At 36.0% G+C, this 15885-nt stretch overlaps 1 protein-coding gene across 2 annotated transcripts in view; it reads right to left on the bottom strand.

The window, feature by feature from the left end:
- The window catches only part of CSMD3 (CUB and Sushi multiple domains 3), an 885055-nt gene that overhangs the window by 315750 nt on the left and 553420 nt on the right, over positions 1–15885 (bottom strand). For both annotated transcript variants that reach the window (XM_024572155.3, XM_045181698.2), the window contains 2 exons: positions 12457–12672; positions 10741–10929 (listed from right to left, as the gene is read on the bottom strand). In XM_024572155.3, the coding sequence (XP_024427923.2) occupies positions 10741–10929; positions 12457–12672 (405 nt within the window). The remainder of the gene's footprint in view (positions 1–10740; positions 10930–12456; positions 12673–15885) is intronic.

The raw sequence follows: 15885 nt of genomic DNA, 5'->3' as shown, positions 1-15885 counted from the left end.
TGATTCCTGTTGTTTTTACTGCAATTTCTATGGAGAGGACATGTAATGTGAAGAAAAACTTTGGAATGAATTAAATATCATAGAGCTACTTATCCTGAAAATTAAGTGAATCAATTCAAGGAAAAATTCTTTGGCAAATTTTGTAATTTTATTTTTAGTCCCCAAACTATTATTATTTCCCCCTGAAAAAAAATTTTTTAAAAAGGGTCTAGTCAAGGAACATGTATAAAGGACCCATGGACAAGGACAATGGGGGAAGGGGACAAAGTGGGAGAGGGGGCTGGGCAGGGCAGGGGAGAGCAATGGGAGGAAAATGGGGGCCACTGTAATTGAACAACAATGAAAACATTTTAAAAAATGTTCACAGAATGACATACTTCTCAAAATGTCTTGCTGCTTAATTATCTGTCATTAATACAATGCTGGAAAAATCAAACAATGAAGAATATGGAGTCCAAGATTTGGAAGATATAAAAATCTATACTTTGCTTACTAGCTGTGACATTCACCTCTCTGTACACTGCTCTCTCCGTATGAAAAGTAAAAATATTAAACCCTATTTAATGAAACTATTGAAAGGGGTAAATGAGAGAACAACTTTACAGTATCACACACACTGCCACGTACATGATAAGCAATAGACAATGTTACTACTCATCTGTCTCTCCATTATAGATCTTTGGTCAGACAACTGAATGTCTGAACACTCTTTAAAGATATGATTTCCGTATCTAGGGTATTTGGTTTTGCCTAACCAACAACTCACGGATCCCTTGCTGCTCATAAGCCCACAGCAATTGGCATGTTATCTATAATCGTCCTTGATTATTTTTTAGGCATTTCTTCATAAACTGATTTGTTTTTACTTTTATGAGAAAGACATTGTGAGATCAATAAATATAATATAATCAAATAAGGATGTTTCAGGGAAGGGGATCAAAAAATTGTTAAAAAAGGAAAACACAACAGGAAAGTGTGAGCTTTGTAGCTTTATAAAATTCACTAGATAGTTTTTATTTGTCCTCATTCAGAAGGAAGAAAGCAGAAAGCCTCTTAAACAAGCTACCGTGGAGGAAACATTGAATGAGCTTATATTCGATAAATAAAGGAATTTGGCATAAGGAGGCATAGGAAGCCTCAATCATACACCATCAGAGGAGTTTTTCTGCAATTTTTCCACGTAGTAAAAGGTATCAGCCAGTTTTCCTTTGACAGACAGGGCGCAAGGATAAGGTGGTGAAGCTCTGGTATAGTGTTTTACAAGTAAATGACACCAAGTATTTTCAAACACCACGGTTGAACAATGGGAAATTCTCTTACATATCAGAAAAACAGAACATCCTAGATTTTGTTTGTTCTGGAAACTTTTTATTTTTTAATCTGGAAAAAAAATCAAAAGTTTCCAGAACAAAATCTAGGATTTCTTTTAGAAAAGAGCGATCAGATTCAGTTGAGATGGCAATTTACATGATAAGATAAGGTTAATATTTTATGCGTGCAGAATTCTGCAGCCAAGGATGATAAAACATCAACTAGTGTGAGTTCAAAAGGTATAGGAAAATGCATGAAGGAAAAACTATCCATCACCTTTTGAAACACAGTCTTTGTAGATGGATTAAAACACATGAAAAGTAAAATGTGACCTACACATTGAGCATACCAATAATGGAATTGGGATTCAAAAAGAGCTACAAAGAGAAGATTTGGGTAAAATGCAGAGATATAGAAACCTGCCCTATAGCCAGACATTCAGTCTGTGGGAGGTTTAATAATCCCCCCCTTTTTTAAACACCTGCTTGAAGGGCAATATTTAAATTCTGCAATTAACTTTCTAAAGCTCTATGTTCATTTTTCTCTGTTTTCTCAGTCATTTACCTTGACATTTTTTATGATTACCAAGCTCTTGTTTATTCAAATAAACACTCTGTCTCATACCTGACCCATATGTCCCTTCTTGATTCTGGGTTTAATTTGTGATGCTTATTTTACAACATTATATTATTCCCATGGCAACTGTCTTGGTATAATAAACAAAGGAGAATGACTTTTGCTGCTTTATCCTGCAGAGAAGGAACTCAGTTTGAGATTGGTAAGCTTGAACTGAACATCAAACAGCTAACAATAGGATTAGTTATGACAAAAATAAAATTCACTTTATTGCATACCCTTGATTAAGTGCTGAATGTATTTACTAGGCGGAAAAATCGCAGTCCTTCCTACTCTCCTGGACTCCACATAAACCTACCCCCATTAATGCTACTGAACTTAAGGTTGGCTGGCTCCTTAGTAAAATGCACTGTTACTATTTGGTAGTTCTAGTCTATTCCATTGTTCTTTTGTCTGTTTTCAAATCCTTAGCTACATTTAAATATATCTTAGCTAAGTGCATTACCAGATGACAAATAGTAATACCATTTATTAGAAATCTACTTCTGTACTGATGACATACATTTTTGCTATTATTTTCAATCTTATGAAACTAAAATTGAAAAAAACTATACATATATGTCATACAAAAACAATGGACATGTGAACTTTATAAAAACATAGAATTAGAAGAAGTAGTTTTAAAACCTTTTTGCCTAATGTAACAATGACCTTTCCTTTCAGTTTCAAAAGGCTTTTAGGAACTGTCGCTCTATTGCAACTTCCATTAAATCCTGCCCTCTCCGGAGACTAATTCAGTTACAAGTAGTAATAACATTTAATTATCTCCTCCAGTTAACTACACCGCCAGAGATAGTATTTCCTGAGAGCCGCAGATGTCACTGTTGTAAACAAGAACCAGGTTGGGGATACGGACTGAATATCAGAACCACACTGATGTATACAGCGCTTTTACTCCTTATGGCTCATATTTGCATGTAGCAAACATTTGCTCCCATCTAAACTACTTCAAATACAATTTCTGTTAATATATTCTCCTAGGGAAAATTACTTAACCTTCCTGTGCCTCAGTGTCCTTAGTCAAACCTCATAAGAACATGCCAGGCATTTGGTAAACACACAGCTAATGTTAGCTTTTATTATTAGCTCAGGTAAACTATTTCTTTTCTAGCCCTAATACTACGAGGGACCAGTCATTTTTGAATTAAATGAAAATATATTAGGCTAAAAGCAAAAATTAATTTTTCTAATGAAAAAATTGATCAATTGCATGCTCTTAGGTTATTAAATTGAGTTTTCTTTTGACCACTTCTTATAGCTCTAATCATTTCCCTTTCTTTCCAGCATGTTTCCCAATGTGCCTAGGTTAATTTTATTAGACACAGATGGAAGAAGAGTATGCTATAGGTATTTCTGCACTTGGGAATATTCTCCACAAGACCAGGAAGAGGTTACCCAGAGATAATACAGAGATTAGGTAGCAGCTAGGAATGAGCGGCCAGAGGGAAATAAAGGCAGGGCCCTGACTATAACAATCTAATGAAGAACTTAATAGAGAAGGCTAGAAGCAAAAGGAAGACGTGTCTCACTCATTAACTCAGGAGTCCGGAGCTCGGTTTGATAAGGTTGCCAGGTGTCCCGAGCATCACAAGCAAAATAGTGCAGGAGATGGGGAGTGTTTGAGACTGTGCTGAGAAAAGGGGGCGTCTGTAAGCTTCTGTAACCATCCCACTAAGATCGCCAGGTGTCCTGAACATCGCAAGCAGGAACAGCACAGAAGGAGGGAGTGGTCCTTGAGATTCTATGCTGGGAAAGGCGGCCTCTGTAACAATTGCGCTAAGACAAAGAGCCTTTGCTAACTGAAAAAGAAAGCCTTTGTAGAGGTACATTATCCCCAAGTTTACAAGGGGGAGAAAGGGGGAACCTAAAAGCTAAGTAAGGTACATAACCCCTGAACTCCAATAGTCGGTGTAATTAGATTAGCTAAGTACACACTTGTTGGCTTGGCTCAGGTGTGCAGAATAAACTTACTAACAACTTTATTCCCTCCTCTATTCATGGGGCATTTAGACTTGCTGGGTGCCTGCTTACAGCTTTGTGCTTGTATGTATTTCATAAATAGACTTGCTCTTTCATTTCCACTATACATATTTCTCTCCCACTTCCATTTGTGTCTTGTGAGCCAGACTAGAACCTAGGCGAGGGTGGAGGGCCTCCTGACTCGGATCTCTCTTTCCTCTGTAACAGAGAAAGCAACCTTCTTTGGTACTTCTGTATACTTTTGTGATTCTTTCTGGTGTGAAGCCCTCATTATTACAATTGTTCAAGGACATGACCCTAAAGCATAGCCACAATAAATATTTCATGTTTTGCCTCTGTTCTGTGACTCAACTCTCTAAAGCACTCTGTGCCCCCTCTGTAATCCTAAAACTAACTCCGTTTCAATTAGGATGCAAATTTTGGCTTGCCACAAGATTTATACTGAAAGGACATATATGAGGTATAAAGTGTTTTTAGGAGTCTGCTCATTTATCATCTTAACATTTAAAACATCATTCAAGGATATTTAGATTCTAACAAGGTAGAGAATCGCTTTAATGAAAGTATCCTTAGGAGTGAATCAGTCTGGATAGCTGTACTCAGATTAACTTGGTGCATGGTGATCATATGGTGAATTAAGTTCATACTGTCTTATGCTCCAAATGAGCACCTATGGTTCACCAAAGCTTACGGTGGGCACAGCAGGCACACAGATGACTAAGGTACAGCTTCCACCTCCCCAAACAGCATGTATACACTTGTCAGCTATAGTATAATAAAGTTTAGAAGCTTATCTGCTGATGGGCCAGTTAGATTATAAAAGGCTCTCCATGACTCCATTTGTTTATAAACCCCAAATTAATGAAAAGATTTTAAGCTCACAGTCTTCAATGCAGTTCCATTACATTGGAACTATATATTGGTTATTCACATTTGATATTCAGTTTCTAACAGGCACATTTTTTTCTCCCTTTGTTTACTTGAATTTTTAATAAACTTTTTATTTTAGATTAGTTTTAGATGTACAGAGAAGTTACAATGATAGTAGAGTTCCCATATATGTGGCACCTTGTTTTACCTACTATCATTCATTTTTATGCTTAATAATACATAATGATCGGTATATGTCATGAAAAGGTCATAAAATGTAGGTGTGCACTGTAGAATTGTCATTTTTTGATTAAAATAAGATTGTTATTTGTCCAAGGTCAGATAAAAATTAATGGCACAAAAAATTATATATAGAAATAGATGTTAAATGGAGGATTTTGAGGATGACTAAGTGTCTTTAAAATGACCAAAAAATGTGGGGACTGCTCCCTACAAACAAATCGTTACTAGTATTTAACTTACTAATCTACTTTCCAAAATATGTTCTTTCATTAGCTTCTTGTTTATATGCAATATGACCGGGCTTGATTTCTGATTATTTGGAATGCTTAGTAAAGACATAAAGGTTTTTGTCTTGAGTTTCTGTATGGCTAAAGAAAACATCAATAAAATGAAAAGGGAACCAAACATATGGGAAAATATATTTGCCAATGATACCTCAGACAAGGGATTGATCTCCCAAATATACAAAAATTTCACACAACTCCACTCCAAGAGGACAAATAATCCAATTAAAAAATGGGCAAAGGATCTGAACAGGCATACAGAGGAGGACATACAGAGGACCCAGGGACATATGAAAGGATGCTCAGAATCACTAGCCATCAGAGAGATGAAAATTAAAACCACAATGAGATACCATTTCACACCATTCAGAATGGACATCATAACCAAATTAACAAACAAGGGCTGGTGAGGATGTGGAGAGAAGGGAACCCTAGTGCACTGTTGGTGGGAGTGAAGACTGGTACAGCCACTGTGGAAAACAGTATGGGATTTCCTCAAAATTCTAAAAACGGAACTGCTTTTTGACCCAGCAAATCCACTGCTGGGATTACACCCTGAGAATCCTGAAACACCAGTTCAAAATAGCCTATGCAGCCCAATGTTCATAGCATCCTTATTTACAGTAGCCACATGCTGAAAAGAGCCTAAGTGCCCATCAGTAGATGAGTGGATCACAAAACTGTGGCACATTTACACAATGGAATGCTATGCAGCAGAAAGGAAAAAGGAACTGCTATCCTTCATGACAGCATGGATGGAAGTGGAGAGCACTATGCTAAGTGAAGTAAGTCAGGCAGTGAAAGAAAAGTATCATATGATCTCACCCATAAGTGGAACCTAATCTCAAACAAATGAGAAAATATAATCAGAGACTTGGAAACAAAGAACAAACTGATAGTGACCAGAGGGGAGGGTAGAGGGGAATAAAGGAGGAAAGAAGGGCAAGGGTCAATTCAAGGAGCATGTAGAAAGGGCCCATGGTCAAAGACAAGGGGAGTTGGAGGATTAAATGTGGGAGAAGAGGGGTAGACAGGGCAGGGGAGAGTAATGGGGTAAAAATGGGGACAACTGTAATTGAACAACAATTTTAAAAGAAAGAAAGAAACACAACAGTGGAAAGGCCAGCGTTTTGTTGTAATGTGAACTTCACAAAAGGAAATTAGGGACTTATTTCTTGACTCAAAACAGGACAGTGTTTCTTATTTTCAAAGTAATCAGGTTTCATAAACTTTGATTTCTATTTTTTTTTTTTGCTTTGGACATTTGGTTGCTACTTATAAAGGTGACCAGATATCCATTTATCCACTTCCTTAGAAACATGCCTCTCCAGGATGGTCACTTTAACATAAAATATCTTTACTAAAATATCATTTTACCTGTTGATTTTCCCTTTTTCAAAATGTGAAAATAATAATAAAGGTAAACTTTCTATCTTGGTCACTAAATAGTCAGTGAGAAGGTATGTGTGAAGTACTTAGCTGCAGATAGCACACTAAAACTTTGTCATCTCCACCTCTCTTTTCTCTCCTGCTGGCCTGGGAAAATCACTTCTCACAGCTGTGAGACCTTGTGGCTCACAGGAGAATTGGCAACACGCGGTGGAGAGAGTTACAGGCGTTAGGAAAAGGGAATAAGGTTTGCTGAGCAAGTGCTATAGGTTGAGGAGTTCACTGGGTAACCTACAGGGCTTTCATTGTTCAGAGCAAGAAGCTCTCTTGCAGCATTTGAGGGAACTTGGCAGAAAAGAGATCTAACAACTTCCCGAAGGTCACACAGCTTAGGAAAGGGTGGAGTGTAAATAGGAACTTTGTGACTGCACTGGAGGCCAATGCTTGGAAAGAAGGGTCCCTGCTTCTGCGTGGGTGGTATGCTCTGGATTTCTACCAAGATTCTTTCCCTGCCTCTACACATTTCCCTGTACTTAAATAATCCCCCATAATGAATGGGTCATGGTTGAAGAAGTTTCCTCCAATTAAAATAGAGGGCAGCTTAAGGAGCTCTCTGAAGCCACGTGTCAACTAGAATTCAGGCCAGCTTTTCTCCTAACTTTTTGAAGCCTCCAGTCAAAGACAGTAGTGTGTGGCAGTGAACCCAGCACAGGCCTGGAGCTCAGAACATTGCGACAGGCATGGCTGTGCCCCTAGGTCTTGTGCACCGCGAGTTTTTTATAGACACTGTGTTTTCTCTGATGATCATGCCAAATCTACATTCAAAGCGTTGGTAGATTTTGGGATGAGACACTGCATGATAAAATTCTTTATAGAGTGTAAGACTATAAGATGGAATTATTATACTTTAATATTTGTTAAAATATCAGCTGAGAATGTAAATGCAAAGATTACACAGAAAATTGCTTAAATGAAAATGTTACTTACTATTCACCTATCATTCAGCGTTACGATAATTTTCACCAAATTCTACCAACAGAAACTGAAAGGCACTGACCAATTTATAAACTAAGTATAGAATCAACATTAAAGATACATAAACCAAAAATGAGCACAAAGTTCCCAGAATTAGCTTTATAACGTAGTTGCCTTACTGTCAGACGCCTTCTTATAGAACTATGTATAGATAAGTTTTTTTAGTAAATGGTGGTATTAGTTTTACACTTGATATAAAATTTAAAACCTCATCTACGGTTTGTTTTGAGAATGTACCCATTGTTTGCTACCTTATGCCAGGGAAAGGCCATCTAGTTTCCAAAAAAAATGAGAGAAAAGCAAATGCTTGGAATATGACCAACTCATAATTTGTCCTATAATATAAGTAAGAGTTTAGCAATGCTGAGGACTAAATAATAGTTTTTAAACACGTTACAAATCACGTGCATTTTATGTGACTAAAGACTGTGAACTTTGAAAAGATAACAAAATAAGAACTATAAGGAACCAGAAATAGGAAAAGAAATTCATTTGTTTTAAATCATAGTTAAAATAGTGAAGAAAACTTTAAAGAAAATTAGAGAAGTAAAATTTTTAAAATGCCATTTTATTTGGAGAAATATTTTCCCCCATCTTGTAATTTAAATGTGTACTTATAGTGGCATTTATTAAGGTCAATACACTCAATTATAAATTTCCTAAGCTTAAAAGCAAGCATGTTAACTTGAAATGGGGGGAAATTTCCATGGCAATAACTTCACTTTCTAAATTTGCCCCCAGGGTGATTTTATTTTATCCTTCCCATTAAAGATTTTGGCACAAATAAACCTACTCTCAAAAAAATACTTTAATAAAACAAAACTAACTTGTAGCTATTTTTTTGCAGTCAGATTTCCATAAATCACTTACTAAAAGTTATTGTAAACATGGACGAACCTTTAAAAATATATATGCAACAATTTCTTTTCAGACCATGTAGCAGTCTGGTACACGGAGAGAAAAGTGTTAGTTTTTATGACTCTGTATGGCTGATAGTCCTTTGAGACCTACCTTTCCTTAGATTTTTTTGAGATAAAAATCATCTGGTGGGAAAAAAAAGTTGGATTTTAGAATGAGAAAAACTACATACCAATCAAAGTCTGCCACTCACAAGCTTGATGCTCTTGGTCAAGTTATTTAACTCTAAGGCTCAGGTTCTTTCAATGAAAAATGAGGGCAATAATCAGGACTGTAGTAAGGAGTCCAGGCAATGAATGCATATGGAAGAGCCCAGTAGAACCTCATAAAGATTAGTGTTTTATGAAATGAACTGCATTCCGTACCACCTTCGACTTTATAAACTAGATTGATGGGCTGCACAGACAGCAGGCTATACTAAAATAATAATTTATAATGATATTTAAATTCTTAATCCTTTCCATATGCCAGGGATTGTACTAGGTGTCTGGTTCTCATGGCTAACCTCTTTTAATCCTCCCGACTAACTCGTAACCATGAACTAGGTGCTACTGCTGCAAACATTTAGCAGATAAGGAAAATGAAGTTTAGAAAAGTGAAGGAACTCAATACCAAATGACCAGGACATATACCCAGACTCTCTGCAACCCTCAGTGGGACTATTCCCAACATTCTCATTAACTGGCCTTTGAAAATATTCACACAAACAATAGTGGAAATGGGGGCAATTCAGGTAAATGAAAGAATTCTATATCTGGCAACAGCAAGGGAAAACAAAAAACAAACAAACAAAAAAACACAACAACAAAAAACCCAGAAGAACTGCTCCCTACTATCTTCTTGGAAAATATGTTTTGAGTGTGACTGATCATCACCTCCCAGCTTCAAGCCTCTATGGTTGCTTGTGTCATTTCTATAAAAGCCTGTGATTTTGAATGAAATTTCATTTGTTTTAAGTCACTTTGTCTGTTATATAACCCATAGGGTCTGTGAAAACAATCTCATCACTATTAAAGCCTTCAGAAGCACATTAACCTGCATGATCATTCCTTGCACTTGATATGGAGAGTCACAGGAAGTGGACAACACGTGGAGCGAGGCACGTACGGCATTGTCTTCCTGACTTATTTTCATCGGAGCCCTCTGCTGAAAAGGACAAGGTCCTGAAGCATAGAGCGATTTGCCTAATTTTGTATCATATTATAATTTACACAGATCCATGACCCACAATTAAATTTACTATGTGTAAATTATATGCTTCGGGGAGTTTTAATAGCTTTATGAAATAATTTATAAAATGACCATTTGCATCTTATTCTATTATAAAAATACGTACTGATAATGGCTGAATGACTAATGAACTGAAGAAATTCTTGCCTCTCTGTTTCCTAATGATTTACATCCTAATACAAAAAATCCTTCATTTTCTCTATAGAATTTTTTGTCAATCAAAACATTAATTTCCAAAGATTGAGGCGGTGGCTCCCAACTTTCAATACTTTAATTATTGCTATTCTTTATCTTACAATAAGAAATAAGTTGCCATCTTAATTAATCTAAAAGATTAATTATATAGATGTATAAATAGAGTCAATACACACCCTGATCACCATTAAATTATCTATTATTTATTTGACACATTTTTCCTTGTAATCATCTTTCATTAATGTGAATTCTAAATTATAGAACATTGTTAAAACTTCAATCAGAAGCCATGGAAAATCACCCATTGATAAAATACCAGAATGTAATTTTCTATAAGGTTTCTAAATATGATTTTTTCTATCTATCTATCTACCCATCCATCCATCCATCCATCCATCCATCTGTTGTCTGTCTATTCATTCCTTACACCCACCATTTGAAAACAAATTTAGAAGTATGGTTGCTTGTATGGAGAATTTGAAAAGTTAATTGAGGTACACCAGATTGCCAAGTGGAAAAAAAATTGAGATAACTAATATGAAGTAAATGAGGAAATTCAACAGATTGTTAAAAACGAAGGGTGTGTAACCATGCAGTTCCATGAACAGTGACTACACATACAAGCAAATGAAAGCAGCTGACCACGTACCCACACACCTTGGCAGAGGTGCACTCCACACCCGTCGGCCGCCACCAAGACAGATGATCTCTGATGTCCCTTCCAGTCGATACCCTGATGAGCATGAGAAGGTCAGAGTGTCGCCAACGCCAAAGTTGAAACCAATTCGGTTACCATACTGAGGAGTTCCAGGATCTTCACAAGGTTCAAGGTTATATTCTGTAAATGAGGTGAGAGGAGGACAGAGCAAATGATAGAAGTCACTTTTAAGGTATATTCCTAAACTTTGCAAACTGGATACTCTCAGAGCCTAGTCATACATTTAAAAACTGACTACATGTATAATTATGGGAACATGCCAATGACATGCAATTTTTCTTCTTTTGTTCTAATAACAGTAACAGTAGATAACATAACAAACAATAAGTTATAAGATCTAATAATAATAAATACTTCTATTTGGGAAATTCAATATAGATGATAAAATGTGACCTTCTGAGTGATAAACTGAAAATGTGGCTATTTATCTCAGTCTTTCTTTTGCATTAGAAAATTCATTTTATAGATTTTGGACTTATAATACTGGCATAATAGATGCATGTTTTCAAACACACACACACACATTTGAAATGAATTCATTTGTACTTTTGAAATGCATTTTACCTAGTGGTTTTAATCTTATGCTTCTGGGGTACAAGGAATTCAATTAATCCATATTCTGAAAACACCTGACTTCAGCTGCAAGGGTTTATACATAAGAGTGAAGAGCCCACACATGGAAGACTGTTATACTACAGAAGCAATGAATGAACCTCATGAAAACGAACAGCTAAACACTCTTCAAAGTATGAGAAAGTAGAGCTGATTGAACAATATTTTATGTCATCCTAAAAAGAAATCACTTATCTAAAAAATATTCCCAGAACACTCACTATATAATTGCAATGAAGAACAAGAAGAATTGTTTCATGTTGATGAACTATTATTATATTGTTTAAAAATTCATTTGTACCTACTGTCGACATTTTAGCTTAAAATGATTTATGCTCATTTACTACTCATTATGGAGTACCTGGATTATATAATAAGACAAGTATTTCTATGAAAATACTAAAATAACAGTTAAAGAAAAGGTTAGCATTTGTATGATTTCATATATTTATAATAATACAATTTTTAATATTAGCAAGTTGGTATGAGATTTACTTATTGTTTCACACATAATACAATACTTAATACTTAAGTAAACAATAAGTACTTTTCTCACAATGTCATTTAAGTAGACGGTAGAAACCTAACTGATGGGAAACACTTTTTATTCACTTCGATCTTACAAGTTTTGTTTTCTATAATCCAAGTCATAATGTTGCCTACAGATGAGGCCATTCTAAAATAACATGGTACATAGATTCATGTACCACATTAATTTATTTCTTGATCATCTCGTTCCAAGTGAATATATTAAGTATATCTAATTCTTGGCCTGTAAACTATCTCTTTTTCAAGATACTGAAAACTATACCACTGGCTTAATTCACATTTTATTTTTAATCCTAATTGCAACTTTGAAATATATAGTTGAATTTCCATTTTAAGTTCACTAGGTATTTTAGCTAGTTTTGCTCTCTTTTAGAATTCCACAGGAGAATAACTTAAAAAGATATGTAACAATGTACTTCTAGTGGATTTCTTAGCAAATTACTTTATTTCTTCGAGGTATTTCAAACTATGTGTCTCTTTTCTTACCAGAGAATGTAATATTGAATCCTTCGTAGGATATTGAGAAATCTGAAATGAAGCGCAACTGAGCCCTGAAATTTCCATAGAGACCAGCGTTGATGGTCGGAGGAAGCTCGGAACCGGTCAGGCGAGCCAGCGGCCGGGTGAAGCTCCCGTTCTCTGTGATCAGTAAGTAATCGTGATGGTCTTCCAGGTGAAAGGTGTGAAAGTTGAACTGCACACCTGTTCAGAAAAAGAGGACGATTAGATTTACAGAGTTAACAAAACAAGGAACGAGAGTTGCCAAACTAAATCAATCAGGCCCTCCTCGTAACTGATTTCTCTGAAAATGAGGGCACTGCTATAAAGTATTCCCATAGTATCTTTTTTATTTTTTAAAATCAGCGTCCTTATAAGAGATATAGTGAGACATGTCTTGAAAACTGCTTGGAAAGAAAATGTAAAAATCAATCCTTAAAAATAACCCATGTTTTATGAAAAGTTCAAGGAACATTTATATTCTTTATTTATAATAGGAGTACAGCTTTCTGTGGAACACTTTACATGCTTCCTTCGATTCCTTCTGAAACCCCTCAAACAACGTAGCACCCAACTTCCAAAAATGCTTAACTCTGCTTTAGAAGAGAGATATAAAGCAGGCAGAGGGAAAAGTATTTGTTATATGAATATAATGACTATTTATTTTTCACTCCCTTCAACCTGTGCACATCATATACTGAAAAGTGCTCATTGAATGTCACGAACTGAACACACCTTTGTCAATGCACCATAGTCAACAGACACACTACCGACACCCACAGCTCCCCTCATTCAACTTTTCCGTCACTTCAGAGAGCCGAAAGCTACCACTTACTCAACTTCTAATGGCACAGGCAAATTTAACTGCACTACATAAATATTTCTGTAGTTCATATAATAGATTCATGTAGCACACACTCTTTTGGGTCTGAGTTCTTTACTCAACGTTAGGTATGGAAAATTCATCTCTGCTTTTGTGTTCAGCTGTGAGTTGTTTATTTTAATGTTGTATGCTAGAGCATTTCATTATGTGAATGTACCATCCTCATGTATCTTTTCAATATTTGATGGTCAACGTTTGTATTTCAGCACAAATGTAGACAGTACTACCACAGTATTCCTGTATGTCTTTTGAAGAACATATGTGCTTACATCTGTTGGGTAAGTTACTGGACCGTCAGATAAATCTATATTACAGACTGTCTGACAAAGTGGCTGTGCAATGTACATTTCTATCACCAAATTGGTTGCTCTGCATCCTCACCAGTACTTGAAAGTTTTGACTGTTTTTTTTTTTTTCTGGTGATTTTGACATGGCATTGCATTGTGGTCTCGTGTCAGTTTTTAATGACATTGTCTAGAACACATGAAAAGACTAACGATTAAATACACACAGATACCATACTATGGGTAAGGTCCCAAATGAAATATATGACAATTGTATCATTCATCTTTCCCCGAGTGCTTTATTTTCCTTAACTGACCTAAAAAATTCACAATAATCTTTATTCAAAATCTCCAAAACCAGAGTATGATAAGTGACATTCTTTAATATTATTCATTTACATTTTAGTTCTTAATGCTAAATATTTTTGGAGTCCACTTTGTTTAAAAAAATAGATAGAAAATGAGACCAAAACAAATAAATTAAAAACACAAGCAGTGACAAGGCAACATTAGGCAGTGAAGGCCATGACCTTGGAAAGTGAAAAGTTTGTGGAGGAGCAGCCCTAGGGCAGAGTGTCCAGGAACAAGAGCAGACAGGTGAAGACACAGCAATGGCTATTTGAGGAATAGTAAGAAAAAGTCAGTGGTTTCAACATGAGGATATCTTCTCCTAAGAGCAATTAATCATGAAGCCCTATTAGGGAGATTTATGTTGCAGACATATATGAAACACTTGGGCATAAAGTAAAAGTATCATGAATATCTAGGTGTTAGTTGTCACATCACCAACCATGACTTTGAGGGTGCCATACTGACTCCTGTGTATGTCTTTATTCCACCTTAAACAAAGGATTGGACTACACTTCATTTAAGTAAGGATAATCCCACCTCTAAGAGTCTAAGTGTTTTTATGTAGATTTTTTCCCTCAGTATCTCCGGAAGGCTACATATAATTAGCATCCCGATTTCTGTAATGAGTTTAAGGGAAAGATCTTCTGGTATCATGTATACAGAACAATGTAGCTAAATGGCGCCGTGTTTACATGAATGTAAAACAGTCAAACAGCTGTGCATGTTTAAACACCTTCACTTAGTGTCACGTGGTACACAGATCACTGATGGTATGCTTGATGTTTCTTAAAGACTTGATGGTTGTGATTATTCAAGAAAATTCTGACTATATAACATAAATATAAATAAAATAAAATTATTTCAAAATGATCTCACAGGAACTCTGGATCAAAATAATATGACAAATATAATAGGCGTAAATAGAAAAGTCTGCGTTAGTGATAGAAAAAAAAAATCAATTGTGTAACTGCTTTAGGAATAGGGATTCACTATATTTTAAAGTTCCAATAGCCCTGGCTGGTATGGCTCAGTGGATTGAGTGCTGGCCTGTGAACCAAAGGGTCACTGGTTCGATTCCCAGTCAGGGTACAAGCCTGGGGTTGTGGACCAGGTCCCTGGTACGGAGCGTGCGAGAGGCAAGCACATACTGATGTTTCTCTCCCTCTCTGTCTCCCTCCCTTCCCATCTCTAAAAATAGATAAATAAAATCTTTTTAAAAAAGTTCCAATAATCTAAAAAGATGAATCTGTTGACTACAAGCTCATTATAAATTAGTAGTATGAAATGGCAGCCAAAAAGTTAATGAGAGCAAACTGAGGCTTCATTAATGGAATAATTTATACAGTCAGATGATGGCCGTACTGCATTTCATTCTGGAAAAACACACTTTTAGAATATTGGTGTCCCTGGATATCACTAAGCTAGAACACATTCAGAGAAAAGTAATTAAAATAGTGGTGATAATGAAAATATTTTACTATAAAGATTGAAAGGACCTGGGAGTTTTCAGTCTGAAAAAAAAAAGGCTCAGATAACAGTTTGGGGGTAGTGGACATGAAAAACTTGGTAGCCACAGAGTGATGACTTAGGTGCATTTGAGGAACTTCGGGTTGGATCAGGGATTAGTGTTGATCAACTGATTGATTTTCTAACTTCAAGGAGCTGAACAGGGATAACAGGCACAGAATAACTGACAAACAATTAAAACTATTCACACATTGAGCAAGTTTTCCCAAGAAGTTGAGCAAGTTTCCCCATCAGTAGAAGTATCAATATCAGGTCAGTTCATCGTGTTTCTGGAACGCTGTAGAAACTGGTATGCTGGGAGAAAGGTTAGACTATACTACCTTGACAACTTCTCTCGACTTTAAGAGATTATCCTTTGACACAGGCTGATCT

The sequence above is a fragment of the Desmodus rotundus genome, chromosome 8, assembly GCF_022682495.2.
Source record: "Desmodus rotundus isolate HL8 chromosome 8, HLdesRot8A.1, whole genome shotgun sequence".
Classification (NCBI taxonomy): domain Eukaryota; kingdom Metazoa; phylum Chordata; class Mammalia; order Chiroptera; family Phyllostomidae; genus Desmodus; species Desmodus rotundus.
The sequence above is the reverse complement of the archived record's forward strand: the minus strand, read 5'-3'. Positions and strand labels throughout refer to the sequence as shown.